The sequence below is a fragment of the Heptranchias perlo genome, chromosome 42 (assembly GCF_035084215.1).
Source record: "Heptranchias perlo isolate sHepPer1 chromosome 42, sHepPer1.hap1, whole genome shotgun sequence".
NCBI lineage: Eukaryota > Metazoa > Chordata > Chondrichthyes > Hexanchiformes > Hexanchidae > Heptranchias > Heptranchias perlo.
Genome location: NC_090366.1, coordinates 14,160,884 through 14,185,752, shown reverse-complemented (window position 1 = coordinate 14,185,752; position 24,869 = coordinate 14,160,884). Strand labels below are relative to the sequence as shown.

Sequence of the window (24,869 nt, the reverse complement as noted above, 5' to 3'; positions counted from 1 at the left end):
TCCTTAAAACCTCCCTCTTTGACCGAGCTTTTGGTCACCTGCCCTAATATCTCCTTATGCGGCTCGGTGTCAAATTTCGTCCCGTGACGCGCCCTGCGGATGTTAAAGGTGCTATATAAATGCAACTTGTTATTGTGGGTGCAGGCACCTTTCTGTTGTGGGAACGGCCCTTAGTTGTTTGTCTCCGTCCCCTCAGATTATTGCCATGGCGAGCTTGTCGTTGTCCAAGAGCCATCGTTTGTCAGCAGGCCAATGGGACAATCCGTCATTTTGAACTGCTCCTACACCTTCGACCAGGAGAACATCTATCGGAGCGCGGTGTATTGGACCCTCAAGGGCCATGTCAACGGGCTGAGCGTGATATACCCCGGGAGCCCAGCGCCCTACGGAGGCCGACTGGTGTTCACCAAACACGGCGAGGGCCGAGACTTCTCCCTGCTCATCCGCAACCTCCAGATAAAGGACACGGAGAGATACTTCTGTTATATCTCCTTCCTCGTGGGTGAGGACAACCTGGCCAAGGAAGGGAAGGGGACAAAGCTCTTTGTGTACGGTAAGTGGGAGTGCCGATACCACTGACAGACTAAGGAAAGAACTTTCATTTCTAACCTGCCCTGCACGACCTCAGGACGTCCCCAAAAACGCTTCAGCTGCCTGGGCCCTGAGCTCTGGAATTCCCTCCCTAAACCTCTCCTCCTCTCTCCCCTCCTTAAAACCTACCTCTTTGGCCAAGCTTTTGGTCACCTGTCCTAATATCTCCTGATGTGGCTCGGTCTGAAATTGTGTCTGATAATCGCTCCTGTGAAGCGCCTTGGGGACGTTAAAGTTAAAAGCAAGTTGCTGTCGTCTTTGTTGAATTTGAGGACGATCCTTCGTCTCAGCCTCCGACGTTGTCCGCCTTTCTTCCATTAGATCCGCTCGTCTTGTCCCCTCCCGCCAACTGCTCGTGTGGGGGACAGCAGAGACGCGTTGTCTCGTGCGCCACGAGGGTCGCTGACGGGAATGAAGTCCAGATCGTGTGGTTGAGAAACGGGGCATTGGTATCCGCGGACAACGCGAGTGTGACTCCCAGCGCCTCCAGCAAGGGAACTTACAATGTCGTGAGCCAGATCTCCCTCACCCGCCAAGGCCAGGACGCCGAGGTGAGGTACAGATGTGTGCTGAACCATACCTCGTTTGGCACGATCGACAGTAGACAATACATTGATGTGAGTGGTAAGCACAAACCTTCGCTCTCCTTCCAGCTCAAAGTCCTGTCTCTACTTAAAATTCTCATCCTGGTTTTCAAACCCCTCCATGGCCTCCTCGCCACACTCACCTCCCTCCAGCCCCTACGGCCCTCCGAGATCTCTGCGCTCCTCCAATTCTGGCCTCTCGTCCATCTCCCGATTCCCATCGCTCCACCATTGGCGGCCGTGCCTTCAGCTGCCTGGGCCCTGAGCTCTGGAATTCCCTCCCTAAACCTCTCCGCCTCTCTCTCTCCTCCTTTAAGACGCTCCTTAAAACCTACCTCTTTGACCAAGCTTTTGGTCACCTGTCCTAATATCTCCTTATGTGACTCGGTCTCAAATTGTGTCTGATAATCGCTCCTGTGAAGCGCCTTGGGACATTTTACTATGTTAAAGGCGCTATATAAATGCAAGTTTTTGATGCTTTTGATGTCAGCCCTGTCTCAGTGTCTCTCTCTCTCTCGCCTCTGAGTCAGAAGGTCGTGGGTTCGAGCCCCCACTCCAGAGACCTACAATCCAGACCCACACTCCCAGTGCCAGTACTGAGGGAGTGCTGCACTGTCGGGGGTGCCGTCTTTCAGATGAGACGTTAAACCGAGGGTCCCCGTCTGCCCCTCAAAGATCCCACGGCCGCTAATTCGAAGAAGAGCAAGGGGGGAGTTCTGCCCGGGACTCCTGGGGCCAATATTTATCCCTCAACAGACGTCATTAGGATGTAGAAGCACTGGAGAAAGTGCGAAAAAGATTTACCGGGACTGAGAGGGTGAAACTATCTTTTACGTCCGCCCGAGGGGCAAGATTGCTGCTCACTGATCCACGGCTGACAGTTGTGCGTCCCTGGGCTGGATGGGAAAGTCAGACAAGGCTCCTGCCCCGTCCCATCCCCCAGGCCCCCGCCGCCCGCGCCCCACCAAAGGCTAGAATAGCCGGTAAAGCCTCACCATCTGGTCCTCACACATGAAGTACATGGGCAAGGAACGCGAGGGGTGCTGGTATCGTTATAACCGCTGTCAGGAGAGTTAGGGAGGACAGGAAGATTTGTTTTATAACACGTGCAATGATAATGATGTAATAAATCTTTCTTTCAGCGGCCCACAAGCATCCGATCCTCTTGTACGTCCTGATTATAATGAATTCAGTTGCAGTTCTTGTGCTGATAATACTCTTCAGTCTGAAAAGACCTTTTCCCTGTGCATCAAAGCCACACTGGCTGGTATCTCTCTCACCATCTCCGTCGATATAAGTGTGAATGCACTGTGTGTATTTACTAAGTGACAGGCTTGAAAAAACTAGCGCTCAACTTCAAATCTCGGCTTCAAGAATGAGACACGGTCTTAATTGGTCAGACTTCAGGTCAACAATGGGGCCATGGTCTCAACTTTGAAATTCAGTCTCCATAACTGGATCCAGTAATCTCAAGATTCTACCTCAGCAATGAACTGTAAGCCCAAACCTTCAATTGTGAGATTAACCTGAACAACTATTGTCCTCGTCCACCACCTTCGGGATTCAACCTCAGCAATGGGACACTGTCTTAAACCCCAATCATTGAATGGACACAGTCTTAAACCCCAATCATAGAATGGACACAGTCTTAAACCCCAATCACTGAATGGACACAGTCTTAAACCCCAATCATAGAATGGACACAGTCTTAAACCCCAATCATAGAATGGACACAGTCTTAAACCCCAATCATAGAATGGACACAGTCTTAAACCCCAATCATTGAATGGACACAGTTATAAACCCCAATCATAGAATGGACAGAGTCTTAAACCCCAATCATAGAATGGACAGAGTCTTAAACCCCAATCATAGAATGGACAGAGTCTTAAACCCCAATCATAGAATGGACACAGTCTTAAACCCCAATCATAGAATGGACACTGTCTTAAACCCCAATCATTGAATGGACACAGTCTTAAACCCCAATCATAGAATGGACAGAGTCTTAAACCCCAATCATTGAATGGACACAGTCTTAAACCCCAATCACTGAATGGACACAGTCTTAAACCCCAATCATTGAATGGACACAGTCTTAAACCCCAATCACTGAATGGACAGAGTCTTAAACCCCAATCACTGAATGGACAGAGTCTTAAACCCCAATCGCTGAATGGACAGAGTCTTAAACCCCAATCATAGAATGGACACAGTCTTAAACCCCAATCACTGAATGGACAGAGTCTTAAACCCCAATCATAGAATGGACACAGTCTTAAACCCCAATCATAGAATGGACACAGTCTTAAACCCCAATCACTGAATGGACAGTCTTAAACCCCAATCACTGAATGGACAGAGTCTTAAACCCCAATCACTGAATGGACACAGTCTTAAACCCCAATCATAGAATGGACACAGTCTTAAACCCCAATCATAGAATGGACACAGTTATAAACCCCAATCACTGAATGGACACAGTCTTAAACCCCAATCATAGAATGGACACAGTCTTAAACCCCAATCATAGAATGGACACAGTTATAAACCCCAATCACTGAATGGACACAGTCTTAAACCCCAATCACTGAATGGACAGAGTCTTAAACCCCAATCACTGAATGGACAGAGTCTTAAACCCCAATCACTGAATGGACACAGTCTTAAACCCCAATCATTGAATGGACACAGTCTTAAACCCCAATCATTGAATGGACACAGTTATAAACCCCAATCATAGAATGGACAGAGTCTTAAACCCCAATCATAGAATGGACAGAGTCTTAAACCCCAATCATAGAATGGACAGAGTCTTAAACCCCAATCATAGAATGGACACAGTCTTAAACCCCAATCATAGAATGGACACTGTCTTAAACTCCAATCATTGAATGGACACAGTTATAAACCCCAATCATAGAATGGACACAGTCTTAAACCCCAATCATAGAATGGACACAGTCTTAAACCCCAATCATTGAATGGACACAGTCTTAAACCCCAATCATAGAATGGACAGAGTCTTAAACCCCAATCATTGAATGGACACAGTCTTAAACCCCAATCACTGAATGGACACAGTCTTAAACCCCAATCATTGAATGGACACAGTCTTAAACCCCAATCACTGAATGGACAGAGTCTTAAACCCCAATCACTGAATGGACAGAGTCTTAAACCCCAATCGCTGAATGGACAGAGTCTTAAACCCCAATCATAGAATGGACACAGTCTTAAACCCCAATCACTGAATGGACAGAGTCTTAAACCCCAATCATAGAATGGACACAGTCTTAAACCCCAATCATAGAATGGACACAGTCTTAAACCCCAATCACTGAATGGACAGTCTTAAACCCCAATCACTGAATGGACAGAGTCTTAAACCCCAATCACTGAATGGACACAGTCTTAAACCCCAATCATAGAATGGACACAGTCTTAAACCCCAATCATAGAATGGACACAGTTATAAACCCCAATCACTGAATGGACACAGTCTTAAACCCCAATCACTGAATGGACAGAGTCTTAAACCCCAATCACTGAATGGACAGAGTCTTAAACCCCAATCACTGAATGGACACAGTCTTAAACCCCAATCATAGAATGGACACAGTCTTAAACCCCAATCATAGAATGGACACAGTTATAAACCCCAATCACTGAATGGACACAGTTATAAACCCCAATCACTGAATGGACACAGTCTTAAACCCCAATCATAGAATGGACACAGTCTTAAACCCCAATCATAGAATGGACACAGTTATAAACCCCAATCACTGAATGGACACAGTCTTAAACCCCAATCACTGAATGGACAGAGTCTTAAACCCCAATCACTGAATGGACAGAGTCTTAAACCCCAATCACTGAATGGACACAGTCTTAAACCCCAATCATAGAATGGACACAGTCTTAAACCCCAATCATAGAATGGACACAGTTATAAACCCCAATCACTGAATGGACACAGTCTTAAACCCCAATCATAGAATGGACACAGTCTTAAACCCCAATCACTGAATGGACACAGTCTTAAACCCCAATCATAGAATGGACACAGTCTTAAACCCCAATCACTGAATGGACACAGTCTTAAACCCCAATCACTGAATGGACACAGTCTTAAACCCCAATCATTGAATGGACACAGTCTTAAACCCCAATCATAGAATGGACACAGTCTTAAACCCCAATCATAGAATGGACACAGTCTTAAACCCCAATCATAGAATGGACACAGTCTTAAACCCCAATCATTGAATGGAAACAGTCTTAAACCCCAATCATAGAATCGACACAGTCTTAAACCCCAATCATAGAATGGACACAGTCTTAAACCCCAATCATTGAATGGACACAGTCTTAAACCCCAATCATAGAATGGACACAGTCTTAAACCCCAATCATAGAATGGACACAGTCTTAAACCCCAATCATAGAATGGACACAGTCTTAAACCCCATTGATGTAATCCCACCTCAATTGGAGTCAGGTCTGTTCCATCAGCCCGAGTTTCCGATTCTGTCAGGGACTGAGCTGTGATGAATTCGGCCGTGATCTCCAACCCTCTCGAACCAAGAACAAACGTGTTGTGTACAGTGGACTGTCCAATCTCGAAACCCCCTCTCACCCTCTTCAAGCCCCTTCGCGTGGAGGGGGGCACGGTTTGAGAACAGCGGCCTTGAATCTCGGTATTTTCATGATGTCTTGCTTTGCCTGATTACTTGTCTAACAGCAAATTGATAAGTTTAGTGGGACCGGGAGTTGTTTGGGATTGGGACAGAACTGTACTGGTCCTTAAAGAGACAGCCACACAGTCAAAAAAAAATCCTTTAAAAAAATTACTGAGGATTACTGTTATCTCCTCACGCCTATTGTTCCGTTCTCTCTAGCTTAGTCCGTGCAATATTAAAAATTAAACGCCACTGGATATTTGAAAAAAATATGATTGTGCCTTGCCTGGTCACTGTGTCTTTAATTATTCTCGCTGTCCCTCCATCTCAGCAGAGTTCGACACAGAAGGATTTAGTCTCCATCTGCACAATTCAAGAAAATAGACCAGATCTTTTCAAGCAGATTGCTGGAATGTACCCAAATTACAAGTTCTGAAATCTGGAATCACGGAATCTTACCGCACAGAAGGAGGCCATTCGGCCCATCGTGCCTGTGCCGGCTCTTTGAAAGAGCTATCCAATTAGTCCCACTCCCCCCATTGCCCTGCAAATTTTTCCCCTTCAAGTATTTATCCAATTCCCCCTTTTGAAAGTTATTATTCAATCTGCTTCCACCGCCCTTTCAGGCAGCGCATTCCAGATCAGAACAACTCGCTGCGTAAAAAAACATTCTCCTCATCTCCCCCTCTGGTTCTTTTACCAATTATCTTAAATCTGTGTCCTCTGGTTACCGACCCTCCTGCCACTGGAAGCAGTTTCTCCTTATTTACTCCATCAAAACCCCCTCATGATTTTGAACCCCTCGATTAAATCTCCCCTTAACCTTCTCTGCTCTGAGGAGAACAATCCCAGCTTCTCCAGTCTCTCCACATAACTGAAGTCCCTCGTCCCTGGTCCCATTCTGGTAAATCTCCTCTGCACCCTCTCCAAAGAGTGACAAGCAAGAAAATCCTCGGACCAGCTTCATCAGGTGAGAAAGAGCATCGCAAAGATCTGGGACCAAGGTCACTGGAAAACAGATGATCTGGTCATTTCTCAAATTGCTGTTTGTGGGATCTTGCTGTGCGCAAATCGGCTGCCGCGTTTCCTACATTACAACAGTGACCACACTTAAAAAAAAAAGTACTTTGTTGGCTGTGGGGCGCTTTGGGTTACCCTGAGGTCGTGAACCAGTGGGTCTTTTCCTGTCTGTTATTTTTGTGTGTTTGTAAGTCAATTTGCGCACAGCAAGATCCCACAAACAGCGATACGATAATGACCAGATTATCTGTTTTTTTTTAGTGATGTTGGTTGAGGGATAAATATCGGCCCCAGGACACCGGGGAGAACTCCCCCCTGCTCTTCTTCAAAATAGTGGCCGTGGGATCTTTTACATCCCACCTGAGGCCTCGGTTTAAGGTCTCATCCTGAAAGACGGCACCTCCGACAGTGCGGCGCTCCCTCAGTACTGACCCTCCGACAGTGCGGCGCTCCCTCAGTACTGACCCTCCGACAGTGCAGCGTTCCCTCAGTACTGACCCTCCGACAGTGCAGCGCTCCCTCAGTACTGACCCTCCGACAGTGCGGCGCTCCCTCAGTACTGACCCTCCGACAGATCGGCACTCCCTCAGTGCTGACCCTCCGACAGATCGGCGCTCCCTCAGTACTGACCCTCCGACAGTGCAGCGTTCCCTCAGTACTGACCCTCCGACAGTGCGGCGCTCCCTCAGTACTGACCCTCCGACAGTGCGGCGCTCCCTCAGTACTGACCCTCCGACAGTGTAGCGCTCCCTCAGTACTGACCCTCCGACAGTGCGGCGCTCCCTCAGTACTGACCCTCCGACAGTGCGGCGCTCCCTCAGTACTGACCCTCCGACAGATTGGCACCCCCTCAGTACCGACCCTCCGACAGTGCAGCGCTCCCTCAGTACTGACCCTCCGACAGTGCAGCACTCCCTCAGTACTGACCCTCCGACAGTGCGGCGCTCCCTCAGTACTGACCCTCCGACAGTGCGGCGCTCCCTCAGTACTGACCCTCCGACAGTGCGGCACTCCCTCAGCACTGGGCACTGGGGGTGTGTCGGCCTGGATTATGGGGCTCGAGTATCTGGAGTGGGGGCTCGAACCCACGACCTTCTGACTCAGCGGTGAGAGAGAGAGAGAGCCACTGAGCCACATAATGTTAGCTTTTTATGATTTGAGACGGGATGGATCTCAGATCTGGCCCCAGAGCCGTGCTATTGACCCTGTGATGTGGGGAAGAACGGAGATGAACAAAGAGGGTTTCTTCAAAGTTGCACAGCAAGATGATTGGTGTTCAATAAATCTAATGGTGAAATGCGACACAAATTGAAAAATGAGTTTACAAAATGAAACGTGTGTCATTGATAACTTGAGTCAGGAAATGTAATAGATCTAACCATAAGAACAAAGCACCAGAATACAGGGAACAACAATCAATATGCTCTAAATTCTGAATTGGCTCTTCATAATCTTTCCATCCTTAAACGAAAGTAGAACTCAACGCCAATCGAATGCGACTCAATTCTCCTCAAATCAAGCCTCAGAATAACTCCAGGCCCAGAGATCAAGTCATCGCCAAGCTGAAAAGGACCAAAGAGAAGACAAGGAAATTCAAGAACTAAATCTTTAGGTGACGTCAGTCTTGGTTCCTAAAAGCCTGTATCTCATCTACATGCTGCCCCTCGGTGACATCGTCCCCAAAACACGACGTCAGGTTCTGCATGTACGCTGACAACACGCAGCTCTACCTCACCACCACCTCCTCCAGCCCCTACAACCCTCCGAGATCTCTGCGCTCCTCCAACTCTGGCCTCTTGTCCATCCCCCGATTCCCATCGCTCCACCATTGGCGGCCGTGCCTTCAGCTGCCTGGGCCCTGAGCTCTGGAATTCCCTCCCTAAACCTCTCCGCCTCTCTCTCTCCTCCTTTAAGACGCTCCTTAAAACCTCCCTCTTTGACCAAGCTTTTGGTCACCTGTCCTAATATTTTCCAAGTGCCCTGTTACCACTTCCTTAATAATGGATTCCAGCATTTTCCCTACTATTAATGTCAGGCTAACTGGCCTGTAGTTCCCTGTTTTCTCTCTCCCTCCTTTCTTGAATAGCGGGGTTACATTTGCTGCCTTCCAATCCATGGGGACCGTTCTAGAATCTAGGGAATTCTGGAAGATCAAAACCAATGCATCCACTATCTCTGCAGCCTCCTCTTTTAGAACCCTGGGATGTAGGCCATCAGGTCCAGGGGATTTATTGGCTTTTAGTCCCATTAATTTCTCCAGTACTTTTTCTTTACGAATATTAATTACTTTAAGTTCCTCACTCTCATTAACCCCTTGGTTCCCCACTATTTCTGGTAGGCCTTTTGTCTTCTACTGTGAAGACAGATACAAAATATTTGTTTAACGCATCTGCCATTTCCTGATTCCCCATTATAATTTCTCCTGTCTCAGCCTCTAAGGGACCAACGTTTACTTTGGCTAATCTCTTCCTTTTTACACACTTGTAGAAGCTCTTACAATCTGTTTTTATATTTCTTGCTAGTTTACTCTCATATTCTATTTTCTCCCTCTTTATCAATTTCTTGGTCATCCTTTGCTGGTTTCGAAAACTCTCCCAATCCTCAGGCTTACTACTCTTCTTGTCACCATTATAAGCCTCTTCTTTTAATCTAATACTATCCTTAACTTCTCTAGTTAGCCAGGGCTGGATCACTTTTCCCGTGGAGTTTTTATTCTTCAAGGGAATGTACATTCGTTAAGAATTATGAATTATTTCTTTAAATGTTCGCCATTGCTTATCTACAATCATACCTTTTAATTTAATTTCCCAATCTACCTCAGCCAACTCGCCCCTCATACCTGCATAATTGGCTTTGTTTAAATTTAAAACCCTAGTTTCGGATTTAACTACATCGCTCTCAAACTCAATATGAAATTCTATATTATGATTACTCTTCCCTAGAGGATCCTTGATTATAAGATTACTAATTAACCCTGTCTCATTACACAATACTAGATCCAAAATAGCCCATTCCCGAGTCGGTTCCTCGGCATATTGTTCCAGAAAACTGTCTCGAATGCATTCCATGAACTCGTCCTCCAGACTATTTTTGCAAATTTGGTTTGCCCAGTCTATATGGAGATTAAAATCCCCCACGATTATTGCATTGCCCTTGTTACATGCTTGTCTAACTTCCTGATTGAGACTCTGTCCAACACTATAACTACTGTTAGGCGGGCCTGCAAACTACTCCCACCAGTGTTTTCTGCCACTTGTTATTTCTTAGCTCTACCCAGACTGATTCTACATCCTGACTTTCTGAGCTAAGACCCTTCCTCGTGACTGCCCTTATCTCATCCCTTATCATCACTCCTTTTCCATTCTGCCCATCTTTTCTAAAAGTCAAGGACTCTGGAATATTCAGATCCCAACCTTGGTCACCCTGCCACCATGTCTCAGCGATGGCTACCAGATCAAACCCATTTGTCTCTATTTGTGCCAATAATTCTTCTATCTTGTTACGAACATTCAGATAAGGCGCCTTTAATTTTAACTTTTGACTATTCTTCCCTGATGTGACCTTAGTCACCAATGCCCTATTACCTTTGCTAAACTCTCTGCCCCGTCCTGACTCACGCTGCTTGTTTTTAGCCAAATCGCTACCCTGCTCTACAGCCATGACTTTTCTCTTTAGACTCATAAATTTACCCCCCTTCCCGATTAGTTTAAAGCCCTATTTACCGCCCTAGCGATTCGTTATTCTATATATAAACCCCCTGAACCTGCTGTGCCTCATACCGATAGATCCTGCATCCGCCCTTTCCTGTGCTGCCTCTCCTCCCTCCCCCCGAACCCCCTGTCCAGTTTTGGTCGAGACGGAGCTGCCCAGACAGTGTAACCGCTGCCTGCCAGACCAGGGCCCAGTCAGCAGGTCAGAGGTCCCAGGATTAACCCTGGTCAGTTTGTCCGATTCTCGTCCCCTCTCTCCCCACCGCCCGTCTCCCTGAACCTGAAGGTGAGGCCGATTACAGGAGGGGCATGACAGGTCGAAGCCAGCACTTACTGTAACACGAGGAGCAGTTGGAGAGCCATGTACACCAGCACAATTCCTGCACTCGTCTTCGCAGTGAGAACTGTGAATAAAAGACGGGAATTCTTGTTAAAAGAAGTAACAAACTCTGGAAAAGAAAAGAACTTGCATTTCTCCAGCGTCTTTCACCACCTCAGGACGTCCCAAAGCGCTTTACACCCAATGAAGTACTTTTCTTTTTGAAGTCTGGTCACTGTTGTAATGTAGGAAACGCGGCAGCCAATTTGCACACAGCAAGATCCCACAAACAGCAATGTGATAAATGACCAGATCATTTGATTTTTAGTGATGTTGGTCGAGGGATAAATATCGGCCCCAGGACACCGGGGAGAACTCCCCGCTGCTCTTCTTCAAAATAGTGGCCGTGGGATCTTTTACATCCACCTGAGAGGGCAGACGGGGGCCTCCGGTTTAATGTCTCATCTGAAAGACGGCATCTCCGACAGTGCAGCACTCCTTCAGTACTGACCCTCCGACAGTGCGGCGCTCCCTCAGTACTGACCCTCCGACAGTGCGGCGCTCCCTCAGTACTGACCCTCCGACAGTGCGGCGCTCCCTCAGTACTGACCCTCCGACAGTGCGGCGCTCCCTCAGTACTGACCCTCCGACAGTGCGGCGCTCCCTCAGTACTGACTCTCCGATAGTGCGGCACTGCCTCAGTACTGACCCTCCGACAGCGCAGCGCTCCCTCAGCACTGACACTGTGGGACTGTCAGCCTGGATTACGGGGCTCGAGCCTCTGGAGTGGGGGCTCGAATCCACGACCTTCTGACTCAGAGGAGAGAGAGCGAGAGAGAGAGGGTGAGAGAGAGAGCTTCACACTGAGCCACAGCTGTTACCCAACTCTGCACATGGAACACTCGAAGACAAAGAACAACTCTCAGTTTGAAGCATCTTAGCTACCAAGATAGGCGGGAAGAGCTGGGATGCGACAACTTTAGAGAAGTGTAGACCTCGGGGACGATTTGATCAACGTTTATAAGCTGTTTGGATTGTGTTTGTGCGGACAGTTTGTTTCAACTCATTAGATTTAGGGAAGGCCAGGGGTCACAATGTTAAGTTGCGTGTGAGGCCCAGACCTGGGTGAGATGTCAGGAGGTTTTCCCAGAGAGCTGCGGGCCTCTGGAACAAGCTGCCGCATCGTGCGATGGTTCCCGATGCGCTGAATTCCTTCGAGCGAGAGCTGGGGCCTGTTTGTGTCCGGGGCGGAGATCTCCTCTTGCAAGAGGGAGGTACCGCACGCCGTAAATCAGGGCCAGAGTGATCTCCTGGACTCGTTTCGATCGCCTAAAAGGTCGGAGAGGAATTTTCCAGTTTTATTCTTTTCCCCAAATTGGCCGTGGGTTTTAAATCTGGTTTCTTGCCTCACCCGGGAGGTCACAAGGTTTCGGGTGGGGTGGGAGTGTCGTGATGCACAAGGTGTCACGATCGTGTGGGACAGGCTCAATGCACCAGAGGGGGCTTTACTCTTGACTTTTACAATCCGATATTCTATATATAAACCCACCCGAACCCCTCGATTAGATTCCAGCCTGTAACTCACTCCCGGGTATCTGTTATTCTATATATAAACCCCCCCCGAACCCCTCGATTAGATTCCAGCCTGTAACTCACTCCCGGGTATCTGTTATTCTATATATAAACCCCCCGAACCCCTCGATTAGATTCCAGTCTGTAACTCACTCCCGGGTATCTGTTATTCTATATATAAACCCCCCGAACCCCTCGATTAGATTCCAGTCTGTAACTCACTCCCGGGTATCTGTTATTCTATATATAAACCCCCCGAACCCCTCGATTAGATTCCAGTCAGTAACTCACTCCCGGGTATCTGTTATTCTATATATAAACACCCCGAACCCCTCGATTAGATTCCAGTCTGTAACTCACTCCCGGGTATCTGTTATTCTATATATAAACCCCCCGAACCCCTCAATTAGATTCCACTCTGCACTCACTCCCGGGTATCTGTTATTCTATATATAAACCCCCCGAACCCCTCGATTAGATTTCAGCCTGTAACTCACTCCCGGGTATCTGTTATTCTATATATAAACCCCCCGAACCCCGCGATTAGATTCCAGTCTGTAACTCACTCCCAGATATCTGTTATTCTATATATAAACCCCCCGAACCCCTCGATTAGATTCCAGCCTGTTACTCACTCCTGGGTATCTGTTATTCTATATATAAACCCCCCCGAACCCCTCGATTAGATTCCAGTCTGTAACTCACTCCGGGGTATCTGTTATTCTATATATAAACCCCCCGAACCCCTCGATTAGATTCCAGTCTGGAACTCACTCCCGGGTATCTCTTATTCTGTATATAAACCCCCCGAACCCCTCGATTAGATTCCAGTCTGGAACTCACTCCCGGGTATCTCTTATTCTGTATATAAACCCCCCGAACCCCTCGATTAGATTCCAGTCTGCAACTCACTCCCAGATATCTGATATTCTATATATAAACCCCCCGAACCCCTCGATTAGATTCCAGCCTGTTACTCACTCCCGGGTATCTGTTATTCCACATATAAACCCCCCAAACCCCTCGATTAGATTCCAGCCTGTAACTCACTCCCGGGTATCTGTTATTTTATGTATAAATCCCCCCTGAACCCCTCGATTAGATTCCAGCCTGTAACTCACTCCCAGGTATCCGTTATTCTATATATAAACCCCCCGAACCCCTCGATTAGATTCCAGTCTGTAACTCACTCCCGGGTATCTGTTACTCGATGTATGAACTCCCCGAACCCCTCGATTAGATTCCAGTCTGTAACTCACTCCCGGGTATCTGTTATTCTATATAGAAACCCCCCCGAACCCCTCGATTAGATTCCAGTTTGAAACTCACTCCTGGGTATCTGTTATTCTGTATATAACCCCCCCCGAATCCCTTGATTAGATTCCAGCCTGGAACTCACTCCCGGGTATCTGTTATTCTATATATAAACCCCCCCCCGAACCCCTCGATTAGATTCCAGTCTGTAACTCACTCCCGGTTATATGTTATTCCGTATGTAAACCCCCGAACCCCTCGATTAGATTCCAGCCTGTTACTCACTCCTGGGTATCTGTTATTCGATATATAAACCCCCCCGAACCCCTCGATTAGATTCCAGTCTGTAACTCACTCCCGGGTATCTGTTATTCTGTATATAAACCCCCCCGAACCCCTCAATTAGATTCCAGCCTGTAACTCACTCCCGGGTATCTGTTATTCTATATGTAAACCCCCCCGAACCCCTCGATTAGATTCCAGCCTGTAACTCACTCCCGGGTATCTGTTATTCTATATCTAAACCCCACAAGCCCCTTGATTAGATTCCAGCCTGTAACTCACTCCCGGGTATCCGTTATTCTATGTATAAACCCCTCCCGAACTCCTCGATTGGATTCCAGCCTGTAACTGACTCCCGGGTATCTGTTATTCTATATATAAACCCCACAAACCCCTTGATTAGATTCCAGCCTGTAACTCACTCCCGGGTATCTGTTCTTCGAAATATAAACCCCCCGAACCCCACGATTAGATTCCAGTCTGTAACTCACTCCTGGGTTTCTGTTATTCTATATATAAACCCCCCGAACCCCTCGATTAGATTCCAGCCTGTAACTCACTCCCAGATATCTGTTATTCTATAGAAAACCCCCCCGAACCCCTCGATTAGATTCCAGCCTGTAACTCACTCCCAGATATCTGTTATTCTATATATAAACCCCCCGAACCCCTCGATTAGATTCCAGACTGTAACTCACTCCCGGGTATCTGTTATTCTATATATAAACCCCCCTGAACCCCTCGATTAGATTCCAGCCTGTAACTCACTCCCGGGTATCTGTTATTCTATATATAAACCGCCCGAACCCCTCGATTAGATTCCAGCCTGTAACTCACTCCCGGGTATCTGTTATTCTATATATAAACCCCCCCGAACCCCTCGATTAGATTCCAGTCTGTAACTCACTCTCGGGTATCTGTTATTCTATATATAAACCCCCCCTGAACCCCTCGATTAGATTCCAGCCTGTAACTCACTCCCGGGTATCTATTATTCCACATATAAACCCCCCGAACCCCTCAATTAGATTCCAGCCAGTAACTCACTCCCGGGTATCTGTTATTCTATATATAAACCCCCCGAACCCCTCGATTAGATTCCAGTCTGTAACTCACTCCCGGGTATCTGTTATTCTATATATAAACCCCCCGAACCCCTCGATTAGATTCCAGTCTGTAACTCACTCCCAGATATCTGTTATTCTCTATATAAACCCCCCGAAACCCTCGATTAGATTCCAGTCTGTAACTCACTCCCGGGTATCTGTTATTCTATATATAAACCCCCCGAACCCCTCGATTAGATTCCAGCCTGAAACTCACTCCCGGGTATCTGTTATTCGATATTTAAACCCCCCGAACCCCTCGATTAGATTCCAGCCTGTAACTCACTCCCGGGGATCTGTTATTCTATATATAAACCCCCCGAACCCCTCGAATAGATTCCAGCCGGTAACTCACGACCAGATATCTGTTATTCTATAAATAAACCCCCCGAACCCCTCGATTAGATTCCAGTGTGTAACTCACTCCCGGGTATCTGTTATTCTATATATAAACCCCCCGAACCCCTCGATTAGATTCCAGTCTGTAACTCACTCCCAGATATCTGTTATTCTCTATATAAACCCCCCGAAACCCTCGATTAGATTCCAGTCTGTAACTCACTCCCGGGTATCTGTTATTCTATATATAAACCCCCCGAACCCCTCGATTAGATTCCAGCCTGAAACTCACTCCCGGGTATCTGTTATTCTATATTTAAACCCCCCGAACCCCTCGATTAGATTCCAGCCTGTAACTCACTCCCGGGTATTTCTTATTCTATATATAAACCCCCCGAATCCCTCGATTCGATTCCAGCCTGTAACTCATTCCCGGGTATCTGTTATTCTACATATAAACCCCCCCGAACCCCTTGATTGGATTCCAGCCTGTAACTGACTCCCGGGTATCTGTTATTCTATATATAAACCCCCCGAACCCCTTGCTTAGATTCCAGCCTGTAACTCACTCCCGGGTATCTGTTATTCTATATATAAACCCCCCGAACCCCTTGCTTAGATTCCAGCCTGTAACTCATTCCCGGGTATCTGTTATTCTACATGTAAACCCCCCCGAACCCCTTGATTGGATTCCAGCCTGTAACTGACTCCCGGGTATCTGTTATTCTATATATAAACCCCCCGAACCCCTCGATTAGATTCCAGCTTGTCTCTCACTCCCGGGTATCTGTTATTCTATATATAAACCCCACCGAACCCCTCGATTAGATTCCAGCCTGTAACTCACTCCCGGGTATCTGTTATTCTATATATAAACCCCACCGAACCCCTCGATTAGATTCCAGCCTGTAACTCACTCCCGGGTATCTGTTATTCTATATATAAACCCCCCGAACCCCTCGATTAGATTCCAGCCTGTAACTCACGCCCAGATATCTGTTATTCTATATATAAACCCCCCGAACCGCTCGATTAGATTCCAGTCTGTAACTCACTCCTGGGTATCTGTTATTCTATATATAAACCCCCCGAACCCCTCGATTAGATTCCAGTCTGTAACTCACTCCCGGGTATCTGTAATTCTATATATAAACCCCCCGAACCCCTCGATTAGATTCCAGTCTGTAACTCACTCCCGGGTATCTGTTATTCTATATATAAACCCCCCGAACCACTCGATTAGATTTTCAGCCCGAAGTGAGGGAAAGCCTAATTAGTTTCAGCCCAGGGGCTGGCTCTTTGTCCCATGTGAGTCTCTGTAGCCGTGTTTGATGTGCTTAAATCCCCATGTCGGGATCAGTTGTGGTCACATGGAGTCGAGGGGCTGTCCACCTGTTGACGAGTCGGTGGGAGTGACCCTTCTCCCTTCTGCACGTCCTCTTGCGTTTCCCTCGGGGGTTGTGACGGAACATTCTGGAAAGGAAAGGTTGGCCCATTGAGCATGAGTGCAAACCAGATGTGCCCAGGGGTTTGAGTTTCCCCCCTTCACGCCCCCACTCCAGGGTGGTAATCTATCGGGTCAGATCTAGACCTGTTTTCGAACACGCCTGATCTTCAGACCACTGATTTCAACAGGTGGGGTCTGTAAAAGTTTCGGGAGCGGGGGGTGAGCAGCCCCTTCCCCCAGACACCCCATCTTTCCTGATCCTCATCCCCAAATTTCTCTTTGTCTCGAACGCAGTGTCCCCCCCTCTCCCTATTGGGTAAGAGGCCCCCCCACCCCACAAAGGGCATCCTCCATTACAGGCGAAGGGGGCATTCATTGCGTCAACAAGCCATTCGACCTTGGGGGGCTGAGTGGGGCGGCGGGGAGTGGGTGCGGGCGGGCGGGCGGGCCGGGGGGTGGGGTTGGGGGAGAAGAGATCGCGGTCACGCCCCAGAGCTCCTCAAACTCCACCTCCCACCCTCCCCACCCAGCGCCAACTCGCTGCAGCCCATCGAGCCTCAGCTGCAGGCCCGGGCAGGCATTGTGGGGGAAAGGCTGGCGGAACATTCCAGAGGGCCGGACTGTGGCCTTTCGGGCGACGAGAGGCATTCGCGCAAAGAAGGAAAGACTCCCATTTCTCCGCCTCAGGACGTCCCAGAGTGCTTTACAGACGATGAAATACTTTTTTTTGAAGTGTGGTCACTGTTGTAATGTAGGAAATGCTGCAGCCGATTTGCGCACAGCAAGATCCCACAAACAGCACTGAGATAAATGACCAGATCATCTCCCTCAGTACTGACCCTCCGACAGTGCGGCGCTCCCTCAGCACTGACCCTCCGACAGTGCGGCGCTCCCTCAGTACCGACCCTCCGACAGTGCGGCGCTCCCTCAGTACTGACCCTCCGACAGTGCAGCGCTCCCTCAGTACTGACCCTCCGACAGTGCAGCGCTCCCTCAGTACTGACCCTCCGACAGTGCGGCGCTCCCTCAGTGCTGACCCTCCGACAGCGCGGCGCTCCCTCAGTACTGACACTGGAGAGCATCGGCCTGGATTACGGGGCTCAAGTCTCTGGAGTGGGGGCTCGAACCCACGACCTTCTGACTCAGAGGCGAGAGAGAGAGAGAGAGGGTGAGAGAGAGAGAGATAGAGAGACTGAGAGAGAGAGAGAGAGACAGAGAGAGAGAGATAGACAGAGAGAGAGACTGAGAGAGAGAGACAGAGATAGAGAGAGAGAGAGACAGAGAGAGAGGGAGAGAGACAGAGGGAGAGAGTGAGAGATGAGCTTCCAAGGATCAGGAAGCATTGGACAAAACAGGGCTTCACAGAGATCTCAGGGTTGACGAATGGGAAAGGAGAGTTTGGGTGAAAGTGAATGTCATAAAAAGATATTACTTTCAAAACTCACCTTGAACCACGAGTTCCCACATGGAGGCTAATGATTCTTGTCCATATTCTAAGTTGTAAATGCCGGCATGTTTGGAGAGTGCCTCTGAGATATGAACAGTGATACAGCCCTTGTGGTCATATCTGAAAGTGGTTTCATCCTCACATTTTGAAAAATTACAAACATTGACTCCTTTATGTCTCAGTATAAAGTTACTGGACTTGTTTGCACAGGTCTCAAAGTTTGTTGTCACAGTTTTCCCAGTGCATACCGTCTTCATCATGACATCTGAAAGAAAAGGAGTCAAATTATCACCAACTTCCCACTCGGCTTCATCGAATTACATCGAATTTACGGAACAGAAACAGGCCATTCGGCCCATCTGGTCGATCCCGGTGTTTATGCTCCACACGAGCCTCCTCCCTCCCTACTCCATCTCACCCTATCACCATATCCTTCTATTCCTTTCTCCCTCATGTGTTTATCCAGCTTCCCCTTAAATCCATCTACACTATTCACCTCAACCACTCCTTGTGGGAGTGAGTTCCACATTCTCACCACTCTCTGGGTAAAGAAGTTTCTCCTGAATTCCCTATTGGATTTATTAGTGACTATAAGAGATAGGAGCAGGAGCAGGCCATTCGGCCCCTCGGGCCTGCTCCGCCATTCAATGAGATCATGGCTGATCTGATTTTTACCTCAACTCCACTTTCCCGCCCTTTCCCCATATCCTTTGACTCCCTCGCTGATCAAAAATTTGTCTAACTCGGCCTTGAATGTATTCAATGACTCAGCCTCCACAGCTTTTTGGGGTCAAGAATTCCAAAGATTCACGACCCTCTGGGAGAAGAAATTCCTCCTCATTTCCGTCTTAAACGGGTGACCCCTCATTCTGAGACTATGCCCCCTAGTTTTAGATTCCCCCATGAGGGGTAACATCCTCTCAGCATCTACCCTATCGAGTCCCCTCAGAATCTTGCATGTTTCAATAAGATCTCCTCTCATTCTTCTAAACTCCAATGAGTATAGACCCAACCTGTTCAATCTTTCCTCATAAGACAACCCTTCCATACCCGGAATCAACCCAGTGAACCTTCTCTGAACTGCCTCCAATGCAAGTATGTCCTTCCTTAAATAAGGGCACCAGAACTGTACGCAGTACTCCAGGTGTGGTCTCACCAGCACCCTGTACAGTTGGAGCATGACTTCCCTGCTTTTATACTCCAACCCCCTAGAAATAAAGCCCTATCTTATATTTATGGCCCCCTAGTTCTGGTCTCCCCCACAAGTGGAAACATCTTCTCTACGTCTACCCTATCGAACCCCTTCATAATCTTAAAGACCTCGATCAGGTCTCCCCTCAGTCTTCTCTTTCCTCCGTTCTCTTATGGCTGATTTTCTCCTCTTTTTCCCTGAAGACCTTTGCACTCCTCTAGCCCGGGCCACTCGTCACGTGCAAGCCTGTTGACCGTGTGAGTTCTAAGGCTATTTGACTACGGAGGGCATCATAGCCGATTCTGCCCACACCTAAGGAGCTCTGAGCAAGACCAGGATTTCCTCTTCCTCTCTCCAACCTGGGCTGCCCGGCCGAGCTCAATATTCCGACCGCTGCTAGCTCTTTGGTGTAGCATTCCCAAACTAATCCCACTGCCCCATAGTCCTGTATCAATCCCAAACTAATCCCACTGTCCCACTCTCTCCCCATAGCCCTGCATCAATCCCCAAACTAATCCCACTGCCCCATAGTCCTGTATCAATCCCAAACTAATCCCACTGCCCCGCTCTCTCCCCATAGCCCTGTATCAATCCCCAAACTAATCCCACTGCCCCGCTCTATCCCCATAGCCCTGTATCAATCCCCAAACTAATCCCACTGCCCCACTCTCTCCCCATAGCCCTGTATCAATCCCCAAACTAATCCCACTGCCCCGCTCTCTCCCCATAGCCCTGTATCAATCCCAAACTAATCCCACTGCCCCGCTCTCTCCCCATAGCCCTGTATCAATCCCAAACTAATCCCACTGCCTCGCTCTCTCTGCATAGCCCTGTATCAATCCCAAACTAATCCCACTGCCCCGCTCTCTCCCCATAGCCCTGTATCAATCCCCAAACTAATCCCACTGCCCCGCTCTCTCCCCATAGCCCTGTATCAATCCCAAACTAATCCCACTGCCCCGCTCTCTCCCCATAGCTCTGTATCAATCCCAAACTAATCCCACCGGCCCACTCTCTCCCCATAGCCCTGTATCAATCCCCAAACTAGTCCCACTGCCCCACTCTCTCCCCATAGCCCTGTATCAATCCCCAAACTAATCCCACTGCCCCGCTCTCTCCCCATAGCCCTGTATCAATCCCAAACTAATCCCACTGCCCCGCTCTCTCCCCATAGCTCTGTATCAATCCCAAACTAATCCCACCGCCCCACTCTCTCCCCATAGCCCTGTATCAATCCCCAAACTAATCCCACCTCCCCAATCTCTCCCCATAGCCCTGTATCAATCCCCAAACTAATCCCACTGCCCTGCTCTCTCCCCATAGCCCTGTATCAATCCCAAACTAATCCCACTGCCCTGCTCTCTCCCAATAGCCCTGTATCAATCCCAAACTAATCCCACTGCCCCGCTCTCTCCCCATAGCCCTGTATCAATCCCAAACTAATCCCACTGCCCCACTCTCTCCCCATAGCCCTGTATCAATCCCTAAACTAATCCCACTGCCCCGCTCTCTCCCCATAGCCCTGTATCAATCCCAAACTAATCCCACCACCCCACTCTCTCCCCATAGCCCTGTATCAATCCCCAAACTAATCCCACTGCCCCGCTCTCTCCCCATAGCTCTGTATCAATCCCAAACTAATCCCACCGCCCCACTCTCTCCCCATAGCCCTGTATCAATCCCCAAACTAATCCCACCTCCCCAATCTCTCCCCATAGCCCTGTATCAATCCCCAAACTAATCCCACTGCCCTGCTCTCTCCCCATAGCCCTGTATCAATCCCAAACTAATCCCACTGCCCTGCTCTCTCCCAATAGCCCTGTATCAATCCCAAACTAATCCCACTGCCCCGCTCTCTCCCCATAGCCCTGTATCAATCCCAAACTAATCCCACTGCCCCACTCTCTCCCCATAGCCCTGTATCAATCCCTAAACTAATCCCACTGCCCCGCTCTCTCCCCATAGCCCTGTATCAATCCCAAACTAATCCCACCACCCCACTCTCTCCCCATAGCCCTGTATCAATCCCCAAACTAATCCCACTGCCCCACTCTCTCCCCATAGCCCTGTATCAATCCCCAAACTAATCCCACTGCCTCGCTCTCTCCCCATAGCCCTGTATCAATCCCAAACTAATCCCACTGCCCCACTCTCTCCCCATAGCCCTGTATCAATCCCCAAACTAATCCCACTGCCTCGCTCTCTCCCCATAGTCCTGTATCAATCCCCAAACTAATCCCACCGCCCCACTCTCTCCCCATAGCCCTGAATCAATCCCAAACTAATCCCACTGCCCTGCTCTCTCCCCATAGCCCTGTATCAATCCCCAAACTAATCCCACTGCCCCGCTCTCTCCCCATAGCCCTGTATCAATCCCAAACTAATCCCACCTCCCCACTCTCTCCCCATAGCCCTGTATCAATCCCAAACTAATCCCATTGCCCCACTCTCTCCCCATAGCCCTGTATCAATCCCCAAACTAATCCCACTGCCCCACTCTCTCCCCATAGCCCTGTATCAATCCCCAAACTAATCCCACTGCCCCGCTCTCTCCCCATAGCCCTGTATCAATCCCCAAACTAATCCCACTGCCCCGCTCTCTCCCCATAGCCCTGTATCAATCCCCAAACTAATCCCACTGCCCCACTCTCTCCCCATAGCCCTGTATCACTCCCAAACTAATCCCACTGCCCCACTCTCTCCCCATAGCCGTGTATCAATCCCCAAACTAATCCCACTGCCCCGCTCTCTCCCCATAGCCCTGTATCAATCCCCAAACTAATCCCACTGCCCCGCTCTCTCCCCATAGCCCTGTATCAATCCCCAAACTAATCCCACTGCCCCACTCTCTCCCCATATCCCTGTATCAATCCCAAACTAATCCCACTGCCCCGCTCTCTCCCCATAGCCCTGTATCAATCCCCAAACTAATCCCACTGCCCCGCTCTCTCCCCATAGCCCTGTATCAATCCCCAAACTAATCCCACTGCCCCACTCTCTCCCCATATCCCTGTATCAATCCCAAACTAATCCCACTGCCCCGCTCTCTCCCCATAGCCCTGTATCAATCCCCAAACTAATCCCACTGCCCCACTCTCTCCCCATATCCCTGTATCAATCCCAAACTAATCCCACTGCCCCGCTCTCTCCCCATAGCCCTGTATCAATCCCCAAACTAATCCCACTGCCCCGCTCTCTCCCCATAGCCCTGTATCAATCCCCAAACTAATCCCACCGCCCCACTCTCTCCCCATAGTCCTGTATCAATCCCCAAACTAATCCCACTGCCCCACTCTCTCCCCATAGCCCTGTATCAATCACCAAACTAATCCCACTGCCCCGTTCTCTCCCCATAGCCCTGTATCAATCCCAAACTAATCCCACCGCCCCACTCTCTCCCCATAGCCCTGTATCAATCCCCAAACTAATCCCACCTCCCCAATCTCTCCCCATAGCCCTGTATCAATCCCCAAACTAGTCCCACTGCCCCACTCTCTCCCCATAGCCCTGTATCAATCCCCAAACTAATCCCACTGCCCCACTCTCTCCCCATAGCCCTGTATCAATCCCAAACTAATCCCACTGCCCCGCTCTCTCCCCATAGCTCTGTATCAATCCCAAACTAATCCCACCGCCCCACTCTCTCCCCATAGCCCTGTATCAATCCCCAAACTAATCCCACCTCCCCAATCTCTCCCCATAGCCCTGTATCAATCCCCAAACTAATCCCACTGCCCTGCTCTCTCCCCATAGCCCTGTATCAATCCCAAACTAATCCCACTGCCCTGCTCTCTCCCAATAGCCCTGTATCAATCCCAAACTAATCCCACTGCCCCGCTCTCTCCCCATAGCCCTGTATCAATCCCAAACTAATCCCACTGCCCCACTCTCTCCCCATAGCCCTGTATCAATCCCTAAACTAATCCCACTGCCCCGCTCTCTCCCCATAGCCCTGTATCAATCCCAAACTAATCCCACCACCCCACTCTCTCCCCATAGCCCTGTATCAATCCCCAAACTAATCCCACTGCCCCGCTCTCTCCCCATAGCTCTGTATCAATCCCAAACCAATCCCACCGCCCCACTCTCTCCCCATAGCCCTGTATCAATCCCCAAACTAATCCCACCTCCCCAATCTCTCCCCATAGCCCTGTATCAATCCCCAAACTAATCCCACTGCCCTGCTCTCTCCCCATAGCCCTGTATCAATCCCAAACTAATCCCACTGCCCTGCTCTCTCCCAATAGCCCTGTATCAATCCCAAACTAATCCCACTGCCCCGCTCTCTCCCCATAGCCCTGTATCAATCCCAAACTAATCCCACTGCCCCACTCTCTCCCCATAGCCCTGTATCAATCCCTAAACTAATCCCACTGCCCCGCTCTCTCCCCATAGCCCTGTATCAATCCCAAACTAATCCCACCACCCCACTCTCTCCCCATAGCCCTGTATCAATCCCCAAACTAATCCCACTGCCCCACTCTCTCCCCATAGCCCTGTATCAATCCCCAAACTAATCCCACTGCCTCGCTCTCTCCCCATAGCCCTGTATCAATCCCAAACTAATCCCACTGCCCCACTCTCTCCCCATAGCCCTGTATCAATCCCCAAACTAATCCCACTGCCTCGCTCTCTCCCCATAGTCCTGTATCAATCCCCAAACTAATCCCACCGCCCCACTCTCTCCCCATAGCCCTGAATCAATCCCAAACTAATCCCACTGCCCTGCTCTCTCCCCATAGCCCTGTATCAATCCCCAAACTAATCCCACTGCCCCGCTCTCTCCCCATAGCCCTGTATCAATCCCAAACTAATCCCACCTCCCCACTCTCTCCCCATAGCCCTGTATCAATCCCAAACTAATCCCATTGCCCCACTCTCTCCCCATAGCCCTGTATCAATCCCCAAACTAATCCCACTGCCCCACTCTCTCCCCATAGCCCTGTATCAATCCCCAAACTAATCCCACTGCCCCGCTCTCTCCCCATAGCCCTGTATCAATCCCCAAACTAATCCCACTGCCCCGCTCTCTCCCCATAGCCCTGTATCAATCCCCAAACTAATCCCACTGCCCCACTCTCTCCCCATAGCCCTGTATCACTCCCAAACTAATCCCACTGCCCCACTCTCTCCCCATAGCCGTGTATCAATCCCCAAACTAATCCCACTGCCCCGCTCTCTCCCCATAGCCCTGTATCAATCCCCAAACTAATCCCACTGCCCCGCTCTCTCCCCATAGCCCTGTATCAATCCCCAAACTAATCCCACTGCCCCACTCTCTCCCCATATCCCTGTATCAATCCCAAACTAATCCCACTGCC

General features: G+C 49.1%; 3 protein-coding genes across 7 annotated transcripts in view; 1 reads left to right on the top strand and 2 right to left on the bottom strand.

The window, feature by feature from the left end:
- LOC137306238 (von Willebrand factor A domain-containing protein 7-like) overlaps positions 1–24,869 on the bottom strand; it is a 141,658-nt gene that overhangs the window by 53,366 nt on the left and 63,423 nt on the right. The window lies entirely within an intron of this gene.
- The window catches only part of LOC137306242 (tyrosine-protein phosphatase non-receptor type substrate 1-like), a 37,010-nt gene that overhangs the window by 5,843 nt on the left and 6,298 nt on the right, over positions 1–24,869 (top strand). The window contains exons 2-4 of one of the 3 annotated variants that reach the window (XM_067975381.1): positions 197–553; positions 913–1,215; positions 2,318–6,130. In XM_067975381.1, the coding sequence (XP_067831482.1) occupies positions 197–553; positions 913–1,215; positions 2,318–2,472 (815 nt within the window). In that variant the 3' untranslated portion in view covers positions 2,473–6,130. Of the gene's footprint in view, positions 1–196; positions 554–912; positions 1,216–2,317; positions 6,131–24,869 lie in introns of those variants that run through there. The other 2 variants (XM_067975383.1, XM_067975380.1) reach the window with 2 other exon arrangements.
- Positions 8,236–24,869, bottom strand: part of LOC137306241 (uncharacterized) — a 29,378-nt gene continuing 12,744 nt past the window's right edge. The window contains exons 4-7 of one of the 2 annotated variants that reach the window (XM_067975378.1): positions 18,355–18,621; positions 16,855–16,935; positions 10,925–10,994; positions 8,236–8,442 (exon numbers count right to left, since the gene is read on the bottom strand). In XM_067975378.1, the coding sequence (XP_067831479.1) occupies positions 8,427–8,442; positions 10,925–10,994; positions 16,855–16,935; positions 18,355–18,621 (434 nt within the window). In that variant the 3' untranslated portion in view covers positions 8,236–8,426. The remainder of the gene's footprint in view (positions 8,443–10,924; positions 10,995–16,854; positions 16,936–18,354; positions 18,622–24,869) is intronic. The other variant, XM_067975379.1, reaches the window with a different exon arrangement.